This window comes from Seriola lalandi, unplaced genomic scaffold (genome assembly GCF_002814215.2).
Source record: "Seriola lalandi dorsalis isolate HSWRI2012SDOR001 ecotype SW California unplaced genomic scaffold, Sedor1 jcf7180002054672, whole genome shotgun sequence".
Taxonomy (NCBI): Eukaryota; Metazoa; Chordata; class Actinopteri; order Carangiformes; family Carangidae; genus Seriola; species Seriola lalandi.
Window position 1 is genome coordinate 2,719,659 of NW_019525225.1, and position 25,302 is coordinate 2,744,960.

Consider the following 25,302-nt stretch of genomic DNA (forward strand, 5'->3'; position numbering starts at 1 on the left):
GGAAACATTCACCACACCCTTACAACACCAGCAACCTGGAGTGTTTACCCCATGCAGGTTTGGTCCATGGATTCATGCTGTTGATACCAAATTCTGACCCGACCATCTGCGTGTCTCTCTAGAAATCCAGATTCATCAGACCAGGATACATTTTCCAGTCTTCAACTGTCCAGTTTTGGTGAGCCAGTGTCCACTATCACTAATCATTTATTCAACAAATTACAAAAATGTGTTTTTTGTGACTGAATGTAGAGCTTATTCTGCAGCACAGCACATACACGATGAAGGATTTGTTGTTTGTTACTGAGACATTACCTCATGACACAGATTTGGTTTAAAGGTGTCTTGCTGTGCTCTTGATGCTCCTAATTGACTCATAGAAAAAGCAGCAGAACCTCTATTAACATCTGCATGAAGTGGAACACAAATGTTTGTTTAATGCACCTCAGATCTGAATTAGATCATTCCTGCCATGCTTGCATAAATGAGGTGGACCTTTGTTCAATAGTTTCTCCCAAAGGGGGGCATCGGCCTGGAGGGGCTGCACAGCAAGGAGGGGCAAGCTAATTTATCCGTGTAGCCCAGGCACAAAGCCAGGAAATTAGGTAGTTTGGGTTGTTGGAGCTTTGCTAATATAAAACACAGTATGCACATGCACACCGAGCATCAGAGCAGCAATGAATCTCTGTATCTCTCGGAGGGAAGCCAGGATAAAGATGAATCCATGATGAGGTTAACCTGGCAGCAGTCTGCTGATCAGTCAGATCACATCATGCTTGAACAGGAAATAGAGAAGATCAGGGTAGTTGTATGGGTGCAACCAACTCTGGTTACCTGTGACAAAAACTGCTCCATTAAAATGCTCTTATGTTAGTTAGCTACAGTATGTTTAATTTGGTTTCAAGCCACAAGCAGTAAAAGAGCTTTTGAGAGGAAGAAGAAGGAGAAGTTGATAAGACATTAGATGTTTTTTTTTCTCTTCAACACTTTTATAATATTTGGGCACTCCAGATTCAAATAACTGGGTTGATGGTGTTTCATATGTAACTAAAATACAGTATGAATGTGAACTATTACAATCTAACAGAAACTAATAACATGTCTGTCCTTTGTGGTTTTGAATGTCATATGCACATTGTTTTTTTTACAACTAAGAATAATTTTATGACAGTTTTAAGGTAAAACTTGAGCTTGTCGCACTGGGTCATCAAGCAGTGTAGGCCCTACACTGGATCCCACACTTCCCATAATGCAACCAATCAAACCTTTTCATTATCCCTGCCAGATTAAGGCTAATGTCTCTTCACTCAAGTCTTAAACCAATCAGATATAACCTTGATATTAAACAGTTATTTTCTTAGCTTCCTCCAGAGCCAAAGAAGGGTTTTATTTTGGTGATGTAGTTAAGTTAAAGGTTATTTATTTTGTTCCTTTGTAGAGCTCATGTCATTTCCATGTAGAAAATGTTTCCACTGAACCGCAGTATGCTTATTATTAAAGGAAGTGATGTCAGCTTCAGTTTTTGATGCTCTTTGCATCTTTACCGTTAGTGACAATGCTTTGCTCATGCAGCACAGTTTTGACGCAGCTGCCAAAAACAACTAAATGTGATACCTTCCATCTCATATCTCCCTTCACATGCGTGCTGAGTTCTCCATGCCACTGTAACCTACATCTCCTCACTGGACGGTTTCAGTGTGGCAGATGTATTAGGTAGCATAAAATGTGAATAGTCAGTTAGTCACTTTTCACCACACTAATACCAGCTAAAAACCTTAATGGCAGTTGTGTTCAGTTTAAACGCTCAGGTAAATCATGACTAGGAGCCAGCATGCACAATCAGCACCCTGGAACTGAATTGCATCGTTATGTCAAATAGACCTGTTGACCCTGATGCACATGGAAGCTCAATTGTATAACCTCAATACCATGAGTATGTTTTTAGAGTGCTGATAAAAGTTGGTGTGAGACAAGAGTTCCCTCTGCAGGACAAAAGCTGGAAGCACAGTCACCACCACTACAAAACTGCTTAACACAGTAACTCAATGTTTTGGTGACCTCTAGTGTAAGAGGGAGGTGTGTGTATGCTATGTATCCATGATACACAATCCAGTATTGGCTTCCAAAACTCTAAGTTTGAGAGCTTTGAATTCTTTTATACTGATTTGGCTATTGATAGCCAAATGGTCTGTGCGACTGAATTCCCAGCATGCACTGGAGGTAGGATACACCCTGGACTACCTCCCACTGATTCTGATGAGGGAAAAACTTTAAGTGAGGTGAAAGGTGCTCTTTAATATCAGTTTTACATGTACATGGAGCAAAAGTTTGCACACAAATTCTTAAGTAAAATGTGCAAAGTGTTCTGACAAGTACAAACAATAACTCCTCTGTAACAGAATTCGGTCAACGCCTTTTGGCAAAGATGCAAAACACCAGAGCAGGCTGTTACCCAATAGGCCAAGTTGGACCCTTTCACTGAAACACTACATTCAAACATTTCCCAAGATCCGTCTTTCTCCATCATTAGTAAATTCAACAGGCAGGTCGTCGCGACTCAGCCAAGGACAATGTCCCTGCCAAGTCTTCACGCTTGCTTAAGTGTTAGATTGATAACACTTTATTATTAACTCGAACAGCAAGTCAGGCAATGAACTCCACACAAGCACAAAACACATCTGTTCCATCACAACATCAGCATTTCCCTCATACTCTATTTTGGCAGCATTAGGGTCCGAGGGATGACTGTGGTTTGGGGATTCAAGTGTGATTCTTTTCTTATTCCAGCTTTTTTGTGGCTGCTTGAATATATTTCATCTATAAAAAATGTACTCATACATTTAAATTGTCTTGAACAGTAACAAGAGAAAAACACTGGAAACCTTTATTGTGCATAACCTTTATTTGTTACTATAGTTTTGCTCTTGAATTTAGAGTAAAATAAACAAAATGAGCTGACTTGTGTATTTGAAAAATATAAGGACATCTTTATTACAAGAAGTATTGCGCAAATAATACTGAGCAGCATAGCATCAGAAAATGATGGCAACATAAAATAGAAACATAGTGTGAACACAATTATACTTCTGAATGTGACATCAAAGTAAAAAAAATGAAGTAAGCAGCATAGAGAGCATACAAAGGCTCTAAATGTGAAAGGTGTGTACACTAAACATAAAATATTAAAATGGAAGCAGCGTTGAAAAATCACATAAAGCTTGAATATTTTTTAATACTACACACATACTGTGTACATTAACACATGCGTACAGGAAGAGAGCATTGTCTTATTTAAACGCCAGTATTATTAAAGCGAATATTTGCTGTGTAAAACATTACAGTTCCCATGTCTCTTCTTCTAACCATATACTATCTTGGCATTGTCTGTCCATCAGTTATTACTTGAACTGCATAGGAAATGTGTTACTCACTCAGCTGCAGTATGACTCTGACTGCAAGGCTGCAGAGCTAAGACCTCCACCTCGTCTGCAAACAGTTAAAACAGCGACGCTACGTCTACATGTGTTTTTAGGCTGTTGGGCAGATTAGCAACGAAGCACTGAGTGAAATGTCATGCACTGACATGAGAGTCTGGTTCCAAGGGTCTTCAAGTAAAGTATCATCACCCCAATCATGTTAAGGATTTGTCTTATTGCTGTCTGAGGGGGAAAATCTGGTTTTATTTGAGCTGCTGTTTTATAACCAGGTGAACCTCACATAGGGGTCCAGTGTACAGATGACTTCTTAATGCTTTTTAAAGGTACTGGAGGTGTCTGAGGTTAGCATTGCTAGCAGGAAAGGCAGTGTTTGAGCAGTTATTCATTACTATTTTTCAAAAGCCATAACATCCATCTGAATACTTATCTAGGTTACATACAGTACTGTAAGTATAGCTGAGCAAAGTGGTGAGACTTTTAACTTAACACAATTAGGGGCAGAACTGACAGACAAAAAGCTCTAATGTTTTCACTCTCTATCTGTAGCACAATACATCCAATCCAAGGGCTCTCCACTCTTTCGTATACAACTGTATGTTGCAGGAGCACCAGATCTAAGTGTTTTAATGTCAGTATATACAGTATAATCAAACCCATTTATGTTCAGGACAGCAGTAAGCTGCAATATAAATCTATAGGAAGAATCTGTTTAAAAAAAAATACACAAAATTAATATTTATTTGACCATTAACGAAATGATTGTTTGAATACAGATACCGGTAGGTCCCACTGCATCTTATTTACAAGGGAGCCCTGATCGAGACAACAGCTCAAAAGATTGTCTGTAATCTGCTTTTTTTTAGTAGCCATTATAATAGAAAATAATATTATTCACTGTTGCATTTGCTTACACTGTAATCACCATGATTTCGCTCTCCTTTTGATAGCATTACCAAACAATGGTGTTCAAGGTACAGTGGTTAGAATGAGTTTTTTTTTTTTACATAAAACCTTTCACACCAGATACATTTTTACACAGTTGTCCAGTGCTAAATTAGAGGTTGTTTTTATTCAGTCTTATTTATTTAGTGGTGTTTTCATGGCTTCTACTCTCTGCCTAAAAAATAAAATAATAGAAAAAAAAATCTTCCCACTTGGTTTCAACCACCAACCATCAAACCAGCGTGAGTCAAAAATCATGTAAAATGTCCACTGAGTTTTTATGCCGTGAAAATGAGAGTTCACGGACTCAGAAGACCCACAGCCACAGGAAGTGACATCACCAGTGACAAAAGCCATGGTGCAGATTTGAACATGACACTGATTGCAGAGCAGATTGGCAGGATCCCTGCAACAGAGCAGAGTGTGAGTTTAGATATTGTGACTACTGATGTTCAGAGAAAACAAAGAGCCACATAACCTAAAAATAAGTAAACTCTACTCACTGTGATGCACAGCCATGCTGTTCTCTTTCCAGCTGCTGCCCTGGTAAACTCTGCAGGTGTAGGTGTAAGGCTTTTCATCAGCCAGCGGGGCCCAGGTGAGGCGGCACAGAGTGGGAGTGACCAGGCTGACATTGCTCCTTCTGCGGTCCTCAGTGGACACGTAGATGACGGCGTTGGGGTAGGTGCTTCCCACCAGCCGGCTGTCCTGCCGATACTCACAGTAGGGGCCAGGGATCTGGTAGGTGGGTGGAAACTCACAGTCCACCCTGACGTTTCGCTCCAGGTAAGTTAGACATGGAAACATCTGGGGCCCGCGTGGAGTGAACAGAAACGTAGACACTGAGTTCACTGAAAGAGATGCAAACAGTATTACAGTTATACATTATGCCCGTGAAAGTAGTTATAGTCATAGTACACACAAAAATATATTGTATTGCAGTTGTTTCTTTTTCATCGTGAAATGAATGCAGCAAGATTGAAAGGAATCCTGGATAAAATGTTACTGTAGTGACCTGTAATATGGGAGAAGTTTCATCTTCCAGGACAATGATCTGAAGCGCAAAGCCAGAGCTACACACCATGACTTCAGTCAATATCTAGTACAGACACGAATACCAGCAAAGACGGTCTTGAATCAATTATGAGCACAGGTCTGTATCAGTTTAGAAGATCTAGGGCAGCATCTTATTCATAAATGTTTTATCAAGCTGCATAATAAGAACATAAATGACTGTGTTCAACTCTGGATGCTGACTTGTGAACATTAATACTGTTGTTTTTAAAAAAGGTATTATATGGAAAGTTTTCAATATGAAGTAAATAAAATAATCATTATCAAATAAATAAACATGTGAATAAAATGTGTAAAATATAGAAAACTTGTATGGAAATAATGTTAACTTTGTCACATAGGCCTAGGTTAAGAAAATGTATATGAAAAAGTCCAAGTGGGTGATGGCACTGTACAGAGATTTTGGGATGATGTAACCTACAGTTGCTACTCATTTCAACCCCCTCCTATCCTCCATTCAGCTGAGTGTAGGTAGAAAGGAACTACATCATTTTGCGATAAAACTAATGTCTTTATTTGTTGTTGGATTACATAATCCCAATAAAACTTTATTAATCCATGTGGTGAAATCAGGTAATGACACCATTGCTGCAGTATTATTGGATTTTGATGGAGGACTTGATCTCAGATTGCCTTTAAGTTTTATTCACAACACAGATACAGGTATTTTATTACATTTACTAGCCTATAAGTCTGTTTTCTTTTTTAAACAATTCACCTTTATGGTAAAACCAACAACAGTAGCCTTTATAAAACGCGCTTTAAATGGATGAGTGCCAATCATCACATTCATTTATGGCTACAGCAACCTCAAATTACAGCCATATCCTACTTCAGTAAATCTAACAGTGACATGGCAATATGACAATAAATAACTACAAGAATACATAATCACACGTACTGTGAGTTTGGTGCGTTATCATTATCCTGGCAAAGAGGAGACAGGCCGTGGCGATCAGATGCAGCTCCATGGCGATTTGTATCCGATCAGATCAATAACCTTCACACCACGTTATCACCTGGCAGAGTTCAACATGGGACAACATGAGAAAGTTGAACATGCAGCTCCAGAACACCATCAGTGATTAAAGCAAACGAGAACAAGATGCTTATAATCTATAGAAACACAGTGTAAACAACCTACTGTACCAATAAGCACAAACTGCAGCATATATTAAACTGATGTGTGCCCGTCTCCAGCGAGCCTGGATGTGCTGTCCTGCCTGCAGCCCAAATGCAGATAGGACTACGCCCATGCGGTGACTTTGCACTGCAGCAAACTGCCGAGCTCCCTTCACTGTATATGCGCACATTCCGTCCTTACTGCGGGTGAAGGAGCCGGACAGACCATGCAGACATGTTTTCTGACACATGCAAGAAACCGACCGGATAAATACTGGATTCTGTATGCTGACATGTCAAAGCCTTGTTCTTTAGCCTGCAGATGAGAGAGAGAGAGCCGGTTTACCTGATGTTCGGTCCCCGTCTCGAGGGTTGAGATGCACCTTTGTGCCGCTGTGCAGAGCAACGCTGACTGTCTGACCAGGGCTCAGTTATTGCTCTGTACGTTCTCACTCAAACACACATTCACAGCGAGTGACGGCTTTTAATCCTAAATAATTATGTTCTCAATGCATACGTCTCCTTGGCAGGGATCCAGTACTAGTGGAATATGGAGAAGAAATGCATTTCAATTTCCCTCCATTTATCAGATAAAAAAGTTACTGAGCTGAGATTTCATGCTCATTATGCCCTCACCTATGACTCCAGCTTTATGCATTTAGGTTCCTGTCGTCGAACTGGAACTTTGTGTTTTTGACACTGTTTTGAGATGTAGGTGTCTTTTTGGATTTTTTTTTTTATACAAAATGGCAAGCAACCAATCAATTTGCTTTTCCACCCTCTCATCTTTGTGCAAAAGAAGAGTTCCATCTGCAGGACAAAAGATGGAAGCACCACCACAGAACAGACAACGCTATCAATGTCTTAGTGGCATCTCATGTGAGGCGCATGGACAACACCTTCACACCTCCTTGTTTCAGTGTAATCTTATTTGTTAGACTTAATTTGTTCCATGCACACTTCATACCACTCATTCATCCCACGCCTGTGAAGGGGAATTAGAGACAGAGCAATAACTGTGACTTGCAAATGCAGATGTGATCCTTCTCCTGCAAAAGTTTTCTTTGTTGCAGTTCAGAGACTTTTTTTTAAACCTTTGTTTGCAGCAGGGGATTTTTTTAAATTGTGAATGAATTCCAAAGTCCAACAGTGACTTGTGCAGAGAAAACAGGAAACCTGTATTTTGCATTTCCTTCATTTGTTACTGCAGTTTTTCTGTAGCGTTTAGTATAGTTTTGGTGATAAATTAAGAAAATACATATAAAAATGAAATATGCATATAAAATATCGCGTATTACAAAGTATTTTCTTTGCATAAATACTGAAATTGTATTGTTTGTTTGTGTGTTTGTCGCCCATAAAAGACAAACAAACCAAACAGTTTGCTATTTGCCTAATGAGAGGATGTGAACCCAAACTGAGACAACGACAGTCTGTGACAAGCAGGTGCAGCTCAGTGGAGATTAGTGTCTGTCCGATTAGATCAATAACCTTCACACCACGTTATCACCTGGCAGAGTTCAACATGGGACAAGATGAAAAAGTTGAACATGCTACTGTCGATGATTAAAGCAGAAGAGCACAAGAATCTTTCAGTCTGCACAGAAACACAAAGTGCAAACTGTGCTGTATATAACTGTATCCCACAGGCCTGGATGTGCTGTTCTGTCTGCAGCCCAACACAAACTGCAGATGAAGCTATACTCCTCCAGTGTCTCTAAACTGAACTTTGGGTCACAGGGACACATAACAAGCTAATGGAAAAAATTATATTTTTACATCAAAATAATCTTTGTACAGAGTAAGTATGGTGCAGGGTGCTGGTTAAAAAAATCAAAAGTGAACAGATGACACCTTTACATGCAAAATTATTTTTTGGAGATTTTTAATATAAATCAGTCAATCAAAGATGGAGGAATAAGAATCACATGTAACATAACAGTTATTTATTGAGTTTTGGGAGTGGGGAAGGTACCCTGTTTAGATGACCCAACTCTGTGCCATATGTTCATGTATGAAAAATATACAAACACAAGTATGTATTTGAGTTATACTAAATGGATACTGTGAAAATTAACAGCATACAAGTTTTCTGCTTTTCCAGTGTTCCTGCTCACTGTGCTGCTCTCATGGTCTGGACCATCAAACTTTCCAAAAACTTTGCAGACAACAAAATCTGCAACCAGCCAACAGCAGCATACAACATCAGTCATCAGTCATTTCCCTCAGAATGAAAGCATGTTCACAAAAAACATATTTTTTTTACACTTATGAAAATAGAACAAGAAAATGAAGTGTTTTTACCACAAGTTGGTCAAGACTTTTATAGTGAAAATCTTTGTCAAGGACCTGCCAATTATTATTATCATTATTATTATTTTCTTTTAAATTATTTTAGCATCTAATGACAAATATTTTGTGACAGATGCATGTAGCGTACACAGTGTCTGGTCTTGCAGGCACACTGAAGGAGAATCAAATTACCCTGAAACAGACCACATCAGGCACATGAATGTTAAGAGTAATGTTCATAAAGGGTAAGAGAGATACTAGAAAATAAACCAACACACTTGGATTGCTGTTGCAACACGAAACTACACAGTTTTTAGTGACCTTAAGGCAAAAATAGTGGAAAATTGTAAAAAGCAGGGCTTTAAAAGGCAGAGACTTAATCAATACTTGGTGATAGCACAATGGTAGGACAGTACTCATAGTATAGTGTGTATCATTGACGAATGGGTGATGACTGTGTGTTTCACCTGCAGCGTATCAGCAGCAGCATCCAGCACAGGAGCAGCCAGGATCACAGCAGAATCTGTAATGAATACTTCTCTACACCACACCTGCTCTCTCTGCTCCTGGTAGTCAGGAGAGAGGAGACAGAACTAACTGTAAAAATATCTCTTCTTCATATATCAAATAATACGCAGAGTGAAGTGGCTTTCATTGTTTACTGTGGCTTGCGGTTTTCATAGACCTCAGCAACACTTCTGTCAGTGTCCTGGGAGACCGCTTCAATATGGCAGTCGTTCAGCAACTGTCTACGAAGGAGCTTGACAAAATGGATGAGCAGTGTGAAGAGGGTGAGGATAGGATACAGTTGGTCTAGCTCAGTGGATCTAATGTTTTGTAGGTGACATGAACCAATGTTACATCGTTTTACATTGCCATAGAAGTTAATATTTAGAGCAACATTTTGTCGCACTATATTTCTCCAACTATACAGTTGTTGAAGACAGCAACTGACTTGGCACAGCACTAGCATTTCTAGGCTGATTACTGACTCTCCTTAGTTTTCAAGTAGCCTACTACTTAAAGAAAATAGATATGTGTGCTACTGTTAAGAGTGTAGTGTTGTGAGGCATCATATTGATGATAAAACCCACTACTGTGTCCTCTGCAGCTCTTCACTGGGTCTTAGTTTGTATATGGTATCAGTCATTTCACTGGGTTGCAAATTCCGATTTGTGGGTTACCAGGCAATTAAGCTTTTGCTGTGCTAGTAGTTTGACTCAAGGAATAACAATGTTGGTGAGACAGTCAGTCCACCACTTTGGTCCTGACTGAAAAATCTCAACAACTATTAGTTGGATTGGGATAAAATTTTGGATCCATCTAGAATCAGGTGGTTTAGTGGTTTTGAGTTACAGTAAACATCTGAACAACTGTTTTTTAAAATTTGTCACAGACATCCAAATGGTTGCAAAACATTGACATTCATGACATGACGTTCAGTGTCAGTAGTACTTTGTATTTAGTGCTAATTATGAAATATTAGCACAATCATGCCAAACTAAGATGTTTGTGAACATTACCTAACCAGTGTTATGTAATATTATCTTTTTTTCATTTTGTGCATGTTAGCATGCTGACATTAGCATTTAGCTCAAAGCACCATTGTGTATAGCATCGCTGTAGACTCTTAGTAGCCGGCTTAGTGTGAACGTACTCTACATCAGCCATGGCTTCATCATAGCCCATTCAATAGTCTAATTTTAGCACTTCCGCTTCTTTGCAATATTAATATAGTTGTTAATGATACGCCTTTAAGCAGAATACTCAAATACATTTTCTATCATCCTGTGTTTTATTTTGTTTTTCCTTTATGATGTAAATGGAGTATAGTTGTTGTGATAGAAGTGTCTGCATGTTTATATTAAAAATGTACATATTTTAATTTATGCTGGTAAAAGTAGCTGAGAAACTGCTGACAGGTAGGGTATTACTGCACGGCACACTGAATGAGGGAATGTAGAACAGCTGCTGAGGTGTCCCAGCTAATCAAACCCTCATCACAACATTTAATTTTTCTTTCTCATTCAGCAGCCTGAATTCGGACTTTTGATATGAAGCCAGGGGTTTGTGTATTGACATGTGATCCTCTGTCCTCTGGTAAAGCAGAGGGTAAAGATCAATAAAAATCCGTATACAATACTGAGAAATGTCCCCAAAGTCCATTGGAGCAGCATTTTCTCCCACCTTCTCTCTCCCCCTCCCCCTTCTCTCTTTGTCCCCCTCCCTCTCTCCTATGTTTCTTCTATAAGCCGACCTCTACTGTATCTACCCCTGGCATCACACTGCAGAGCACTGAGGAAGGCTCAAACTGCATCAGACAAGGTGAGAATGATTCAAGTACTATTATATGCTGAATCAGAGCTAGGATAAAATGTTTAACTCTGTTACACAGACTGCTCTTTTTTCTTTCTTTTAGTCTGCATGAAATCCTTGAAGTCAGCACTAAAGCAAATATATGAATGAAGGCGAGAATAGGTTTGCACCAAGCAAACAAAATATTGCTGAACTGCTGTATGTATGATCTTAACATCTTGAGTCCAAATAAAAGGCAAATGAAACAACCCATGTTCTCGAGAGAGAAGCGTTAAGGACAGAAATGCGTCAATGTTGGCAGTTCACCAGTGAAGTTTGCAGTTCATCTCTTTGCAGCGTAAACAGTGAGGCTGTATTGAACCCAGTTATTCAGTATTATGATACAGTGACTTTTCTACAGTAACCTCTGTGGGTTTGAATAACAGCTGCAGAAGTGTGGCATTCATGTCTCTGAAATCTGACCCTACTCTTTACAGCATTGTCAGCTTTATTTGCTTGGAAGCTCAATAATGTAAAGATGTAAAGACAGGAAAGCCAAATAAAAAAGCTAGCTGTTTGTTTCTACTGTGCAGTATTTATCTGGTGTGAGTTTGTTGTGACTTTTTTTTTTTTTTTTTTTCAGGAAAGTTGAAAGAATGTTCTTCCTTACCACAATTTTACTCTTTGGTAAGATCATTTATGGTTTACATGATGTTAATTGAGGATACTTTTCTAATATTTCCATGTTTTTTCCCATCATTGCATTAATGATGTGATTTTAATGGATTTAATGAATAAATCAGATCATCTCTTTGTGTTATAATGTACATAGGCTTTGCATCAGCCCAGAAGGTGATTCAGTTGACCTACTGCTCAATAGATGAGCACCACCTCAGGATGGACTGCAAATATGCGATTTCTGCTGAGTCACCAGAAGTATTTTGCAAGTACACACAAGGAGAAAGACTCCTTGACACCACCGACCCAGATGAGGAGCAACACGCCCCCTTCAAGAAACGTGCCAAAGCCCGCATCTTTCCAGGAAACAACTGTCGCCTGCTGTTTAAAAACCTGCCCAACGGCAAGTCCAACTTCACCTGCAACATCAAACAGCCTGACTCTGCCACGGCATCCAAAACCTCAGTGGTTGACAAAAGTAAGCCGTGTGAGCTCATGGACATTATTTACCACAGATGTGCACATCCGGTTATTTTACACGCAAAAAGGAAACATTTGAGTGTCCGCCAAACAAAATGCTCCTCCTTCTGAACTTGCATTATTTTTTCTTATTGCAGAGCTCCTCCTCCCCTGCTCAGCGTGGAGTGTCCTATTACAAAGCTGCAGTGGCCTACTGCTGACCTTGATGACACTTCCCATGCTGCTGGAAATTCACTGGCTGTGAACAAGGCGCCAAACTGCTGCATATACTTAAACACGGCACCCATAATCATCTGGTGACTGCTACTGGCCTTTCCACAAATTGTGTGTATGCACAAAGTGCAATGAGTTGAACTGAATGTATGTACAATATATGCTGTATTTGGTATGTAACAGGCCTGCATACTCAGCATTATGCACTCAATACTAAGCACACGTACTACTGCATACACTTTATACTCTACAGTACTCTCACATATAATCAGTTGCTGAAATGTACAGAACAAATATGTTGGCTCCAGATAAATTTCTGACAGACTTGCCAAGCGGGTCATGAGCATAAATGTGACTGAGTCCTAAAATTGAAAGTCTATATTCAGTTATGCTTAATATCTACATTCAATAATTTTAGTGATTTTATTCAATGTAATGAAAGATATTGAGTTTTAGCCTACAGTCTTAATAACAAGATGGGGAAAAATATCAGCGAGGGCTGCAAATAGGAGAGACTTTAAAAAGAGATGAAAACTTTTGCTACTATCTAACAATTTAAATTTTCCTAGCTCAATAGTGATGCAAAGTTGCCCCGTGTGACTTTATTGCTGAGTTTCATCGCTCTTTAAGGTAAGCAATCTATTTTGCCTGACTGATATCTGTCCCCTGTGTCTCTTCTTGGCTGCCAAACGATGAGAGGAGATAGAGGCGACCTTGTGCCACACAGATCTTCTAGTGGAAGATTGTGTCGAATCAGTCGATAAGAACTGGGTAGGGCAGCACCTTTAGCTTTGGAAGGGTTTAGTATAGTGATAAACAGAGAAACAAAAACTTTAAAACTGTTTTTGACTGTTTAATGATGCATGCATGAGCAATAAAGTCTCTAATTTACTCTATTCTGAGGAGACAATGTATAAAAGCCTGCAGCGATTGTGACGAAGAAAACCTAAACACAAACTCAGTGTTTATTTTGCCTTTCACTTGTGCCTGAGACACATGATCCATGTTCAGCCGAGGCTCATATATACAGTACGTATAGCACATATACAGTATGTCTCAGAGGGCTGTAAGTCAGATCCTCATTGATGGTCCTATTTATACATTTACATTGAATATGCTTTTTATGGTGCAATGTTTTCTCTGATAATGTAAAGGATTTTTACTCATGTATATAGTTGAGTAGGTGGTGTGTAGCCAAAGCACAATCATTTAAATGCACTGAAAAGCACTGCTGTACTATGTACTGTATACTGACAATAAACTGAACTGAAATGTAAAGGTATAAACAAAGAAGAACAATGCTTGTTAAAAGGAACAAACAAACCAAAATGAAATGTGGCACTGAGCTTTGAGGCACTTTTCTTGAAGACAAATATAATGTAAAAGTAAATTAAATATATTTATGCATGAAATCTGACATACGTGTGTGGAATTACTATTTTACTGAAGGTGCTGTTGATCTCCTGTAGAGGGTAGCACTGTGTTCAATCAGATTGTACTGGAAAGTGTCAAAAAGAAGAAGGAAGTGATTACAGGGTTTACAGTCATGAAGAAATAGCAAAGTTTAATACTATGCAAAGGAGAGTATCTAGTTTGAGCAGGTGGTTTTGAAGTTAACATTTGGTGGCCCCTAAGGAGAAAGCACATACATAAACAGAAATGTGGCACAAATCCAGAAATGCAGCAAATGCAACAGAAAATACGTAAGTCTCTCACGTGGGATAGGTTACATAAGCAAAAGTTTCTGTTGCTGTTTATTAAATTAATGCGTATTAAATTAAGTATGTGAATGTCCAAACATTACACCTGCCATTTCAAAACGATGCTGCTACAACAGCCTCTACTTCTCTGGGAAGCCCACAAGTTTTCGTAACCTGGCTGCAAGGATTTGCTCCCTTTCAAGAACATTAGTTAAATCGTGCACTAACATTAATCAGTTTCCCAATTAATCTAAGGTTTTCTTAGGTCAGGGCTCTGAGATCTGCAAGTATACTAATGTCTAAAATATCATTATTAGTTGTAGCCTTATGATTTCCCTTGTCTGAAAATAAGGGCCCAAAGCCAAATCAAAACAATCCAAGCACCCTAAAGTATATGCCTCTATGTCTACATACTTTTGGCCACATAGTGTAATTTTATACCTTTGGACAGAGGTAAAAGATTGGAGAGTGAAAATAATTTGACAAGTTATATTTCCCTTGTGGCTAATTCCACATTGTAGACACAAGCTCAGCAAATCCTCACACATTTAAAAAAAACTCATCATGCAGCACATTTTGCTCTCTGAAAAGCAGGAGCTGAAAGAGATTAAATATAAGAACATGAAAATCAGTATCACAGCAGGACAACTACAATTAAGCGAGGAGGAGGGAGCAAAGAGCTGAACCCAACCTGTCCTGTGTCCTGAGTAAATATCGCATTCCAAAAACTAAACAACTAAATTGCCCCAGTTTTGTCTTTGTGTGTGTTTTCTAACAGGGTTGTTCTGGTCAAACCTGTTTTTCCAGTCACTCGTCACCAGGCACCTGAGAGGATCTCATTACCGGAAGTTACCGAGTCTGTTGTCACCTGGGCAGGCCCCTTAGGTGAGAGCAGTCGGTTACTACAGCTAGAGACGTCGATACAGTGAGTTAAAAGTTGGAAAATATAGGAGCTTAGGTGTTCATTCGACGCTAGGAAGATTTCTGTGCATTTTCTGCTGGTTTTCACAGGAGTATTGTTGGAAAGGGACCGTGTCCTGGAACAAACAAGGACCAAACATGCTTGTCAGCGGGTTGGTTTCGGCGGCTTTGTTCTTTCACGCAGTGACAGGTGAGTGATGTGGGCCAAAAGTTTTTTAGTTTGAGGACAGTCAACGCTTTATTGTCTTTACTGTTGCACTCTTAACTCTACAACAACAACAACAGTAATAATTATAGTTGCTATTTAGCCCTTAAATACTAAATGAACTGTTAGCAGGTGTGTTGTTACGTCGGGCCTGGTCCTGGAAAGAAAACGATGGCCTGCTTAGTATCTGTTCTGCTTATGTGAGTACAGGTGGTTTATGATAAGTCGAAGCTGATATTAGAGAGCATTAAAAAACGGTTCTTGTTTGTAGTCTTAAAGTTGTAGGTTATTTTCAACTTTTGCTACAATGTCTCTTTAAAAACAACGTGAAAGACCAACAGATCTATTACGCCCTGGGAGTTGGGATCAGCTGAATATAAGCAACCACAAATATGTGGAAGACGGAATATTTATTATTTCCTCCCCATTTGCAAGAACCACAATAGTAATTAGATCATGAAAGTAAGAAGGGTGCTTTACAAATACAGCTTGTAATATTAATAATTTTACAGTCCTGTTGTGACTATTATATATATAGGTAGCAATATTTTAGTAATATTAAAACCAATTGAAGTTATGTGAGGCCACAGTTAAAATAATATTGAGCATACTGAAGGTCCCAATAGAGTTGATTTCCACCATACCTATATAGAAAGCAACAATGTAATCAGTAAGTAACTTGTCAGTGCTGTAGATCTATAAATTTGTGTCTGAGTTCAAATATTATGTTTGAGAAATGTCTGTTCACAAATCCAGCAGCCACTCATCATGTGATCAAGGTATTTGAATCTAATTTGTTTGGGAAAAACTTTTGACCTGGTTATTGAGAGACCCTGTACAATGCAGCTTACAGAGAGAGAGGCCTCTTCAAAGTTGTTGCACTGAACGTAGAAATTTTACTTTAAGGCTTCAAAGTGAGTTTCCCATGGGTTTCTTATCTGAATGTATTCTCAGCAGTTTACCTTGAGAGACATTTATCTCCCCAACCCTGAAACTCGCAAAGTATGCAAACAAGGAAGTCATGGAGTGCTCTGGTTTCATTTTACACTGAAAGTCTGTATCTCTCTGCCAAACCAAAACTGTGACTGAGCTGCCTTATCTCAGCCGAGACCAACTGTGAAAGACGTGTGCAGGATTCAAGGAAGTCTGCCTGTCATTAGAGTACCTACAATAAAAATGTCATCTGTAAACTTGAATTATTAACTTAAGTTACTTTGGAGTTTTTGTTATATTTATATTTTCATTTCATTGTAAGTTGCGTGGCGTGTACAATGAAAGACTTTGCACACAGTTAATGATTAACTGGCCCCTGCTGCTGTTCTCTATAGTTGAAGCTTCTCTATGGCTTGTCAAACAGCAAGGTAGTAGTTATATCGTCTAACTCCCAACACTTAAAGTAATGGCAGTGGTGTCATAATGTAAAGTGGTGCAATAGATGCATAAATGGTGTGACAGACAGTCTGGTCACTGTATGCATTAATGATTTAGTTACCCGTGTCTGGTGTCAGCACTGCTGTGCCTGAAAAGACCCAGTTTCAGCCAGACTGTTGACGGTTTCACCGGAAGTTTTCTGGCTCAGCAGACAGGCATGAGCCACATTTTTTTGTCCACACCCTGAAGGCTTGTGAGCATGCTCTGCCTTTTGCAAGGGGTGTGTCTTTGATCTTAAGTTGTTTTTCTTTAACAGAATATCAGTTTGTGAACTGCTCCTGTGGGGATGATGAGCTTCGATCATACCCCTTCATCTATTGGTGTCACAGCAGTAGATCTTTTTACCCTAAATAAGCACAGCACAGTACAGTTAAATATTGTTTGTAGGCAGAAACTAACAATTATTTTGATTAAAATTCATATGCTGCTTATTTTCTTTATTAATCGATCAGTCATTTAGTCCAGTAAACATCAGAAAATAAAAAAAACTACCTGTAGCAAATTCTCAGAGGTCAAATTGACCTATTCAAATTGCCTAACCTGAAGAAGCCAGTGGTTATTTATTCAGATATTCAGTTTACTATCATAGAATATGAAGAAATCCAACAAATTTTCATTACCTATATTTATTACCTGTTGAGTGATATGATGACATAATTAATACAACTCTACAGCTGTATGAATTTTCTCATTACTACAACTGTTGCTGTTATTGTGTCATTTTATTATTTGCATCTTCAATGAAATGATGATGTAAGCATTAGCATTCCTAAATGGTGCTGGTGCCATATGTACTGTCACTCACTATTAATAATAATAGGTATAACTCTCTGTGTAATGCAAATTCAGCATTTTCTTCCACCAGATCTGGATTATTATCTGGATCTGCACCAAATTGTAAAAAACTCATAGATGTCAACATCATAAATATGTCTGCTTTTATACATAAAGAGCCAAACATTATTTCCTGAGAAAGTGACAAAAATGTCTCTCAGGCCTCATCCCTCGAACAGTTTGGTGCAAATTGTTTCAGGACTTTTTGTGTAATCCTGCTGACAAATTAACAAACAAACCAACAAATGGACACAGTTTAAAAAAATAAGCTCCTTGGTGAATTAAGTATTAAAACAGCTGCAGATTAATTAATTCAGTTGGTTAATCAACTAATCATTTCAGGCCCACTAGTGCCCACAGGCATGCTACTGAAAATTTTAAGGTATGTTGCTGTTTGGCATTTTGATGACGGAGTACTTCCTGTTTCTCCCATCAATCATCTTTTGACATTCTGTGTAGTTTAAGAGAGTACATAACATTACATAACATAACATAACACAGCCTTGGTTTAACCAGGGTTCATGTCTGTTGCTGCTTCTTGTGAATATTACAACACAGAGTGCTTTTATCTTGCTTCTTACCAAGCTTTAACCTCATACTGAAGAAATTAAAAATATAGGCTTCCAACCCAGAAACTGCAACATGACTGTTTTGTCTGCTTTGGACGGGAACTGTTACTGCATCCACTGCAGTCATATTTAGACATTGCACAGAAAAAAAAAAAAAAAAAGCGGTGAATGTCTGTCACTTGGGTCTTTAGAGGCAATATTTCATCATAAGCAAACTCAATGAATGAGCATTTTCAATATAAAATATGTCATGTACTTATTATTCCATATATACTGTATATTGTGTATGAATGTTTTTCCTTTGCCTGTTTCCAGTATGTATATTATGTTTATATATTCTAACGTCAGTTCATTAAATACAAAGGTGTATTATTTAAAGTCTAATTACCTGTTTTATTTCAATGTCTATGTGTCTAGGTATAAGTGGCTTTTCGGTCACTACCAGCACTCCAACTGTGCGTGTGAGAGAGAATGAAGGTGAGTCCCTAAAAATATAAATTGATTTGAATGTAGAAGAAAAGCCAGGAAGTAAATAAACAATGTTATCAGTGAAGTATCAGCTGAAGATTTAGGCAATGGTACATCCATTTTATATATTTTTCACCAAAAAAGTATGAAGTACAATAAATGTGGGATTATACTTCTGTGTACAGTGGTCCCACAGTAGGTGTCTCTGGCATAGGAACTGATTTGTGTGTGTAGTGTAAAGAGGAATATAACTGATCTTTTTTTCAGCTTGGTGTATGTTGGCCTCAATCAGAAATCTCCACTGGCATCGTAAACTTGTAGAAGAAAACACAAACAACCAAAACCACCCATTCACACTTCTTATGGTCACCACATGGCATTGTTTTCGCCATTGTAGCCAAAGTATAGTTATATTTTTTTGAGGTGCACATTCACCAGCACGTAGCTAATGCTGTGTCTTTTTGCTGTAATTTCTTAATGGAGATGCAACACAGGTAAATTAAAATACAGAAAAAACACAGCACAAGGTATACACACACACACACACATACCCACATAGCTGATCAGAATTTCTATGATTAAATTTTAATTCTGTAAAAGTCATCTGTCTTATCACTGGTCTTCAACCTGGGATTCTTATCTATCAGGGCCTCAGAGAGGCCATTACACAATACATAGTATAATAATATCAATAGCAATAATTGTGAAAACCTTCCCAGTCTAGTGGTGTGTTCTTTTTGGATTTATTGTGAACTCTGTTGTTGCTGTTATTTCAGGTACTGACCTGAAATGCAGTTATTCAGCGGACTTTGGTCGAGATGCCAGAGTGGAGTGGAAATTTAAGAACTTAAAAGGCTCACAGACATATGTGATTTTTGATGGTAAACCAACAAGTAAGTAGATGGTCATGTCTTTTTTGTCTGTGTCTATCTGTAGCATGTTAACATATCTCAAAATCTACTACAAATCTACAATGAGATTTTTAATTTATTTATTTCCAGCTGAATAATTTTTTTAATACGACTACAAAAACTAAAAAAAATCCCATACTTTATTCCTATATTTTATTCCAAATACTTAAATTCGCTTTGCACTTGCACATGCATATCACCCTAAATGATCCTGCCAAATTTGATATGACAGTAGCAAATTTTGCATGTTGATAAGTCACTTGATGATCACATGATTTCCTATGTGTTTATGATTCAGATTCAGATTGAAAGTTTCCAAATATTTATAAACAACAATTTTAGAGGACGAGGCAGCTTTGGCAGAAGCCCGTGCTCTCTGAATGCTTTTGTTATGTTATGTTACGTAATTCAGCAACTTTTCCACAGCACCATATTCCAGCAGAGTGACGATGTATGAGAGCAATCTGAGAATCTCCAAAATGACCGTGAACGATAATGGAGTGTACGACTGTGAGGTGTCTGGCAACAGCAAGTTTGGTGAAGTCAGGGTGACGGTGACTGTTCTGGGTAAGGATCTTTTTTAATCACATTCTGAAAACGCATCTATCCATTTATACTTCACCCACAGTCACAGCACCACCATAAGATAACTGATATTCTGTTGTAATCTTTATTTATGTTCTGTAATGTAATCCTGCTGTACGTGAGTAGACCAGCTGTAAACTGAACGTTATGTCCCGCAGTTCCTCCATCTGCACCCGTGTGTAGGATCCCCTCCTCAGTGACGACAGACAGGCCAGCCACTCTGTCCTGCCATGACAGCGTTGGCTCACCTCCTCCCAAATACAAGTGGTACAGAAATGGCACCCCTCTGCCCATTGATCCTCACAAGATGTCTGGCTTCCAAAATGCTACCTACCGCCTGAACCCAGATAACGGCGACCTGGTCAGCTACAACTAATTACTTTGCACATCTGTACTGTGACAGCTGTGGATTTTTAAAATGATACATTTTGTGTTGTCCATTGTCTTTTGTCTGTCTGCAGAAATTTCCCAAGACAACCAAGATGGACATGGGTGATTACTTCTGTGAGGCTTTCAACGATGCTGGTCCTCCTCAGCGCTGTAGAGCTGTGAAAATGGAAGTCCGTAAGTGCTCCTCACTTTAATTTCAAAAACACACTTAAGTCTGAGCTGATGAGTTTTTCCTTGAGAGGGAATGGAATAAAATAAATTACAATAAGGTTATGTATTCAACTGGTGTCAGCGGGTGTAGTGGGCTGTACAATCGTAGAGAACAATAAAATGCTTTTGCATCAAAAGAGTATATAATCAGACTTTCGTCATACATCTTTCATTTCCAATTATGTTTTAATAATCTGGGTACTGGACAGTTTTAGAGTTTACTGTACTAGTTTACCACACCATGATGACTGACTGTAATTCAGCTAATGAAACCTCAAAATGTCATGTTTTCTTTAAGGTGATGTAAACGCTGGAGGAATTGTTGCTGGGGTAATAGTGGTTCTGCTGCTACTGGTTCTACTGGGATTTGGCATTTGGTATGCCAACAAGAAAGGATACCTGCCAAGTGAGTTTTCTACATTATATGAAAGGCATAGCATTTATTGTGATCATCAATATTGTAATACCCAGTGTTGACATTTCCAGAAACCTTGCACCTCTGAATAGTTAGTTTGTTGGGAATTAAACTTATTCAAATTAAACTGAAAAAAAGTTGTTTTTATCTTAAGTAGCACATTGTGTCCCAAACAGCAGTAAAAGAAAGCAAGTTAGTGGCAATGTATGCTTTTTTCCCCCTTTTTAACAAGTTAAGGAGGTAGTCAAACAAGGTAGCTGTTGTGTTCTACAGCTTATTAAACTATCAGCATTAAGTCTGTCATTGACTTCCAATAGGCATTAAAGTGAATGAAATAACATCTTTATAATATGTCATACTGAAAACACTTTATGAAAGAGAAGTTTAAATCGGATAACATGGGCTCTGCTGTAATGATCTAATCACATGGTGTCCAGATCCACCTTTCTTATTTTAACAGCATAAAAATGGTTTTAGCAAAAGGGGTTGCACTTAGTCTCTTAATTAATCATCGGTGTGTTTTGGGTGTAACAGGCAATAAACCGATCAGAGTGCCATCTCCCTTTCCCTTTAAAAGCCAGGTGTGCCTGCACCTCTGCAGATTGCAATTATTATGGCAGATTTGCCAGGTAGTAAGAGAGAACGCTTTGCAGCAGAAAAAATGGATCTTCTCATGCTCAAATTGAAATCGTGCAAGCAGACTGACTACAGCAGCAGCAGGAGAGCTAGCTACACAAGTTAGCAAAGACACCTGGCTGTGTTTGCTGCTGCTTTGCGCCAGGTATAAGATAGGGCCCTCTAATAATTAAAGGTTCCCATGACCTGCACACAGTTATGTGTTAAGTCTTTGTTTCATTAGAGGGAGGAGGGGAAAACAAGATTGTTTGCAAGATATTGCCTATATGGTTTTCCATGCAGGTGGGGGAGACTTGACAGGGTGTCACAGTAAGACGGAGATGGGAGGCAAAGATACTGTGTGAGGTGAAAGGGGCAGGTGCATGCTGGTGTTCTAAAAACAACCTGAGGGTAATGATTGTAATTTGGCCTGCTGATTTGCAACTGACTGTGACAGTTGATGGAGGCAATGAAGGTATTTTAAAATCCTTGGCGCCTGATTGCTGCACTTTGCAAAATTCATATTTCTTCTCAGAGTCATTACTTAGTCTGAGTCCAATCTGAACACACCAACATGACACACATAGTTTTAGATTCAGTGTGACTTAGACTTTCCAAGGATATCGTTATTTCCATTAGTAATAAATGTCCGTAAATCTGTGAAAAGATGCTGCTTACAACACCAGAGTTTGCCTGAGAATCATCACCTTTTTAAGTTTTCTTCAGTGTCAGAGTAATTGAAATTGGATGGATGCGGGGACAAAAATCACTATTTGTCCCTACATCCATGGTTACATTGTAAACAGCAACTGTTAAAGGCTAATTCGTCATACTTTTGATGGTGTCTATTTGCAAAAATGTTAACAGCTAAAGTTTCAGCCCACAGCTAACTCACTGACACGGATGCCATGACATTATATTTCCTGTTTACATCCCCCAAAGCCCCCAGATAACGGGGACATGGATTGTCTGGGTTGAAGCACACAGTGTCACATTCACTTTCATTTTTAGCATAATCATGCTCAGCATTAATTGGAAGATTCAGATGCATATTCATCCTTTATGTCTTTGAAGAGACAGTGTAAAACCTGCCCTTCATGTCCTCAGTGGTTGAGCTTGGTCCCAGCAACATCAAGCATGTCCTATGTGAGACACATAGCAAGTGTCAGTTAAAACAAGAGCAGCTATATGTATGTACTTCTCTATCATGTCATTTATCCTTCTAATGTTTCCTTTTTTCCCTTTTACAGAGAAGAGCGAAAGGTAAGACGGTTTTCTTTTTTATACTTTTTTTAATGGATTTAGCAGATCATCAATAAAGTAGATGGTTATCCATGCCTCTGTCTCAACATGTTTCTTTTTCCCTGCAGCAAACCAAAGTCCAACGTGGTCTACCAGCCCCCATCAGTGTATGGTGGTGAAGATGATGATGTAAGTGTGAACTTGTTATTCCAAAAGCTTTATATCACAGTCAAGTTAATTTAGATTTTGATGATGTTTATTTGATGTTTGTTGCCAGGGGGATTTCAAACAGAAGTCATCCTTCGTGGTATAGCCTGCAAGCAGAAGTCACTACAGGAGAGCACCTTGGGTTTTAAATTGATCTCAGCATGTTTTTTTTTTTTCTCAAGGTTTTCTATTGACTGGATTTGTATTTAATAATTTACTGCAGATAGGTAATGAGCCGTCTTTCATACTTTTATAGGTTTTTTTTTTTTAATAGAATGAGCTGTGACCACTACTGACCCATTTTAGCCTCAGATGTTTCTCCACCTTTGTTTGGAGTTTGTGTTTCTGTGTTTCTGATTTTGTCGTCCTCCTAATAAGAAAACTTTGTTTTTTTGTTCCAAATATATAAACACAAGTCAAATGGAGAACGGATAATGCCAGTACAAGTAGGAAAAAATCTGTGTATTTGAATGTATTCAGTTATTTTCTTTGCAAGGGAAATGAAGATGAGTGCAATAGACACCCTTTTCTCAGCAAATGCAGTTTTGATAGAGCATTTTAAAAACTCTCACAATCAGATTTTTATTACATTTTTTGACTCTGTAGCATAATTTCTTTCAGTAGAACTCCCTCATCTCTGAGTCTGTGTACCTATCTTTTTCTTTTCTTTTTTCTTTTTTTTTTTTTTTTACACAAACTGTTGTAATGTAAAATATTCTGCTTCTGTTAGGGTTTATTAAGGTTTATTGCTTGTAAATATAATGTAATAATTTTACATCTGTAATTTAGAACAATTAAAAAATCAGGAAAAGTTATCACCAAGCTTCCTGACACAAACTAGAAACAATTAACTTGGCTTCATTTGTGGCTGTGGTGGAGACTGTTTGTATGACATTAACATTTTAAGTGCAGTTGAACTAATACTACATTCGTCTCCTTTGTGTTGTCTGATAAATACGTTTCTAAACCTAAGAACTACATTGACTGAGCTCATGCATTGATCTTTAAAAGTGTGTAGGCTGACAGTACAGGGATGAAGCAAACAAGTTGAAGCAAACAATTAACGATGATGTGTTAAACAGGTTTTTAAATGATTACCAGCATGTTTGTAAGCCTTGCCTGTAGCCTTATCATTAACTACTCAAACAGTTTTGACATGAAGGTCATATTACTAGTTCTGTTGTACACCCCCAACACTAAAATGACACTCAATGATTTTGTATCATTTGTTAACCTTGACATCCACAAATTCTCAGGTCGTGCATTCAGGTGTTTTGAAAAGGTCAGACATCGGTACATATCTATAATCTATAAGGTACGATATTGAAATTGGGAAACACTGTTATCACATTGCTTGACCTTTGTAGACATTTTGGAGCTGATTGATCAGCTGATGATTGTAACTTTGCTTGACATATTGGTTAATAAAACTTGTTAAATTGAATCTGCTCTCGTGTCTAAAAAACTTAATATTCAGCTTTGCAGAAACACAGTTAAGCCTCATTAGCATTGCTTGTCTTTACTACCTGTTTTTCTTTTAACCAGGTTGTGCCAGGGAAATTACGCAAGCTAGTTTTACTGACAAGGTCACTGGCTGCACATTAGAGAATACAAGGTGAAGACTGACAGTTTGGTGCACTCACCGCCAAATTATGTCTTTAGGAGCCAAGAAAAACAAACTGGAAGGTACATTATTGACCACTGAAACTTTACTACCCCAGTGAACAGCTTCATTAGCCCTCTGTTTTGAACATTGTACTCTTCTGTTACGTCATTAAAATGCTGACAAACACGCAATCGTGCAGTTAAGCCATATACCACTCCAACAGTAATGATCCAATGAAGTGCATGAAGCATACAGTTGCACACATACATCAGCAGATTTTCCCTGGAACCACATCCTCAATATCCCTTTGTGTTCATACAGTGTACACTATTATTATGACATTGAGAACACAACACATACAGTATAATATACTAATATAATCATTTTACATCCATCTTCAACCAGCTGTAGCACACATTTCTTTTCACCTGTGATGGAGAAGCACAACCCAGATGATTCT

General features: G+C 38.4%; 3 protein-coding genes across 9 annotated transcripts; 2 read left to right on the forward strand and 1 right to left on the reverse strand.

The window, feature by feature from the left end:
* Positions 1-2,883: 2,883 nt before the first annotated feature.
* On the reverse strand, positions 2,884-7,183 carry LOC147818247 (uncharacterized). 4 transcript variants are annotated; one of them, XM_087178032.1, is made up of 4 exons: positions 6,922-7,183; positions 6,355-6,472; positions 4,883-5,230; positions 2,884-4,785 (listed from the first exon to the last, which is right to left on the reverse strand). In XM_087178032.1, the coding sequence occupies exons 2-4, from the start codon at positions 6,422-6,424 to the stop codon at positions 4,679-4,681; spliced, it is 525 nt and encodes a 174-aa protein (XP_087034158.1). In that variant the 5' UTR covers positions 6,425-6,472; positions 6,922-7,183; the 3' UTR covers positions 2,884-4,678. The 4 variants fall into 4 exon arrangements, with proteins under 4 accessions (XP_087034158.1, XP_087034159.1, XP_087034160.1 ...); XM_087178033.1 differs by lacking the exon at positions 6,922-7,183 and adding an exon at positions 6,603-6,877; XM_087178034.1 differs by lacking the exon at positions 6,922-7,183 and adding an exon at positions 6,598-6,877.
* Positions 7,184-7,250: 67 nt separating this feature from the next.
* thy1 (Thy-1 cell surface antigen) lies at positions 7,251-13,950 on the forward strand. Its single transcript, XM_087178036.1, has 4 exons — positions 7,251-11,192; positions 11,806-11,849; positions 11,995-12,318; positions 12,458-13,950. The coding sequence occupies exons 2-4, from the start codon at positions 11,819-11,821 to the stop codon at positions 12,562-12,564; spliced, it is 462 nt and encodes a 153-aa protein (XP_087034162.1). The 5' UTR covers positions 7,251-11,192; positions 11,806-11,818; the 3' UTR covers positions 12,565-13,950.
* Positions 13,951-15,036: 1,086 nt separating this feature from the next.
* On the forward strand, positions 15,037-24,680 carry f11r.1 (F11 receptor, tandem duplicate 1). 4 transcript variants are annotated; one of them, XM_087178016.1, is made up of 11 exons: positions 15,037-15,158; positions 15,245-15,344; positions 18,611-18,670; positions 19,438-19,554; positions 19,999-20,139; positions 20,316-20,518; positions 20,619-20,721; positions 21,056-21,163; positions 23,038-23,050; positions 23,158-23,218; positions 23,307-24,680. In XM_087178016.1, the coding sequence occupies exons 2-11, from the start codon at positions 15,293-15,295 to the stop codon at positions 23,340-23,342; spliced, it is 894 nt and encodes a 297-aa protein (XP_087034142.1). In that variant the 5' UTR covers positions 15,037-15,158; positions 15,245-15,292; the 3' UTR covers positions 23,343-24,680. The 4 variants fall into 4 exon arrangements, with proteins under 4 accessions (XP_087034142.1, XP_087034143.1, XP_023277362.1 ...); XM_087178017.1 differs by having other exon boundaries at positions 15,054-15,118; XM_023421594.2 differs by having other exon boundaries at positions 15,125-15,344.
* Positions 24,681-25,302: the final 622 nt, after the last annotated feature.

Coding starts and splice junctions, on each gene's coding strand:
- thy1 (XM_087178036.1), top strand. CDS start 11,819: ATGTTCTTCCTTACCACAATTTTACTCTTTG. Junction 11,850..11,994: donor TACCACAATTTTACTCTTTG/GTAAGATCATTT, acceptor TAATGTACATAG/GCTTTGCATCAGCCCAGAAG. Junction 12,319..12,457: donor AACCTCAGTGGTTGACAAAA/GTAAGCCGTGTG, acceptor TTCTTATTGCAG/AGCTCCTCCTCCCCTGCTCA.
- LOC147818247 (XM_087178032.1), bottom strand. CDS start 6,424: ATGGAGCTGCATCTGATCGCCACGGCCTGTCTCCTCTTTGCCAGGATA. Junction 5,231..6,354: donor GATAACGCACCAAACTCACA/GTACGTGTGATT, acceptor CATCTCTTTCAG/TGAACTCAGTGTCTACGTTT. Junction 4,786..4,882: donor CAGCATGGCTGTGCATCACA/GTGAGTAGAGTT, acceptor GCTCTGTTGCAG/GGATCCTGCCAATCTGCTCT.
- f11r.1 (XM_087178018.1), top strand. CDS start 15,293: ATGCTTGTCAGCGGGTTGGTTTCGGCGGCTTTGTTCTTTCACGCAGTG. Junction 18,671..19,437: donor GCGTGTGAGAGAGAATGAAG/GTGAGTCCCTAA, acceptor CTGTTATTTCAG/GTACTGACCTGAAATGCAGT. Junction 20,519..20,618: donor ACCCAGATAACGGCGACCTG/GTCAGCTACAAC, acceptor GTCTGTCTGCAG/AAATTTCCCAAGACAACCAA.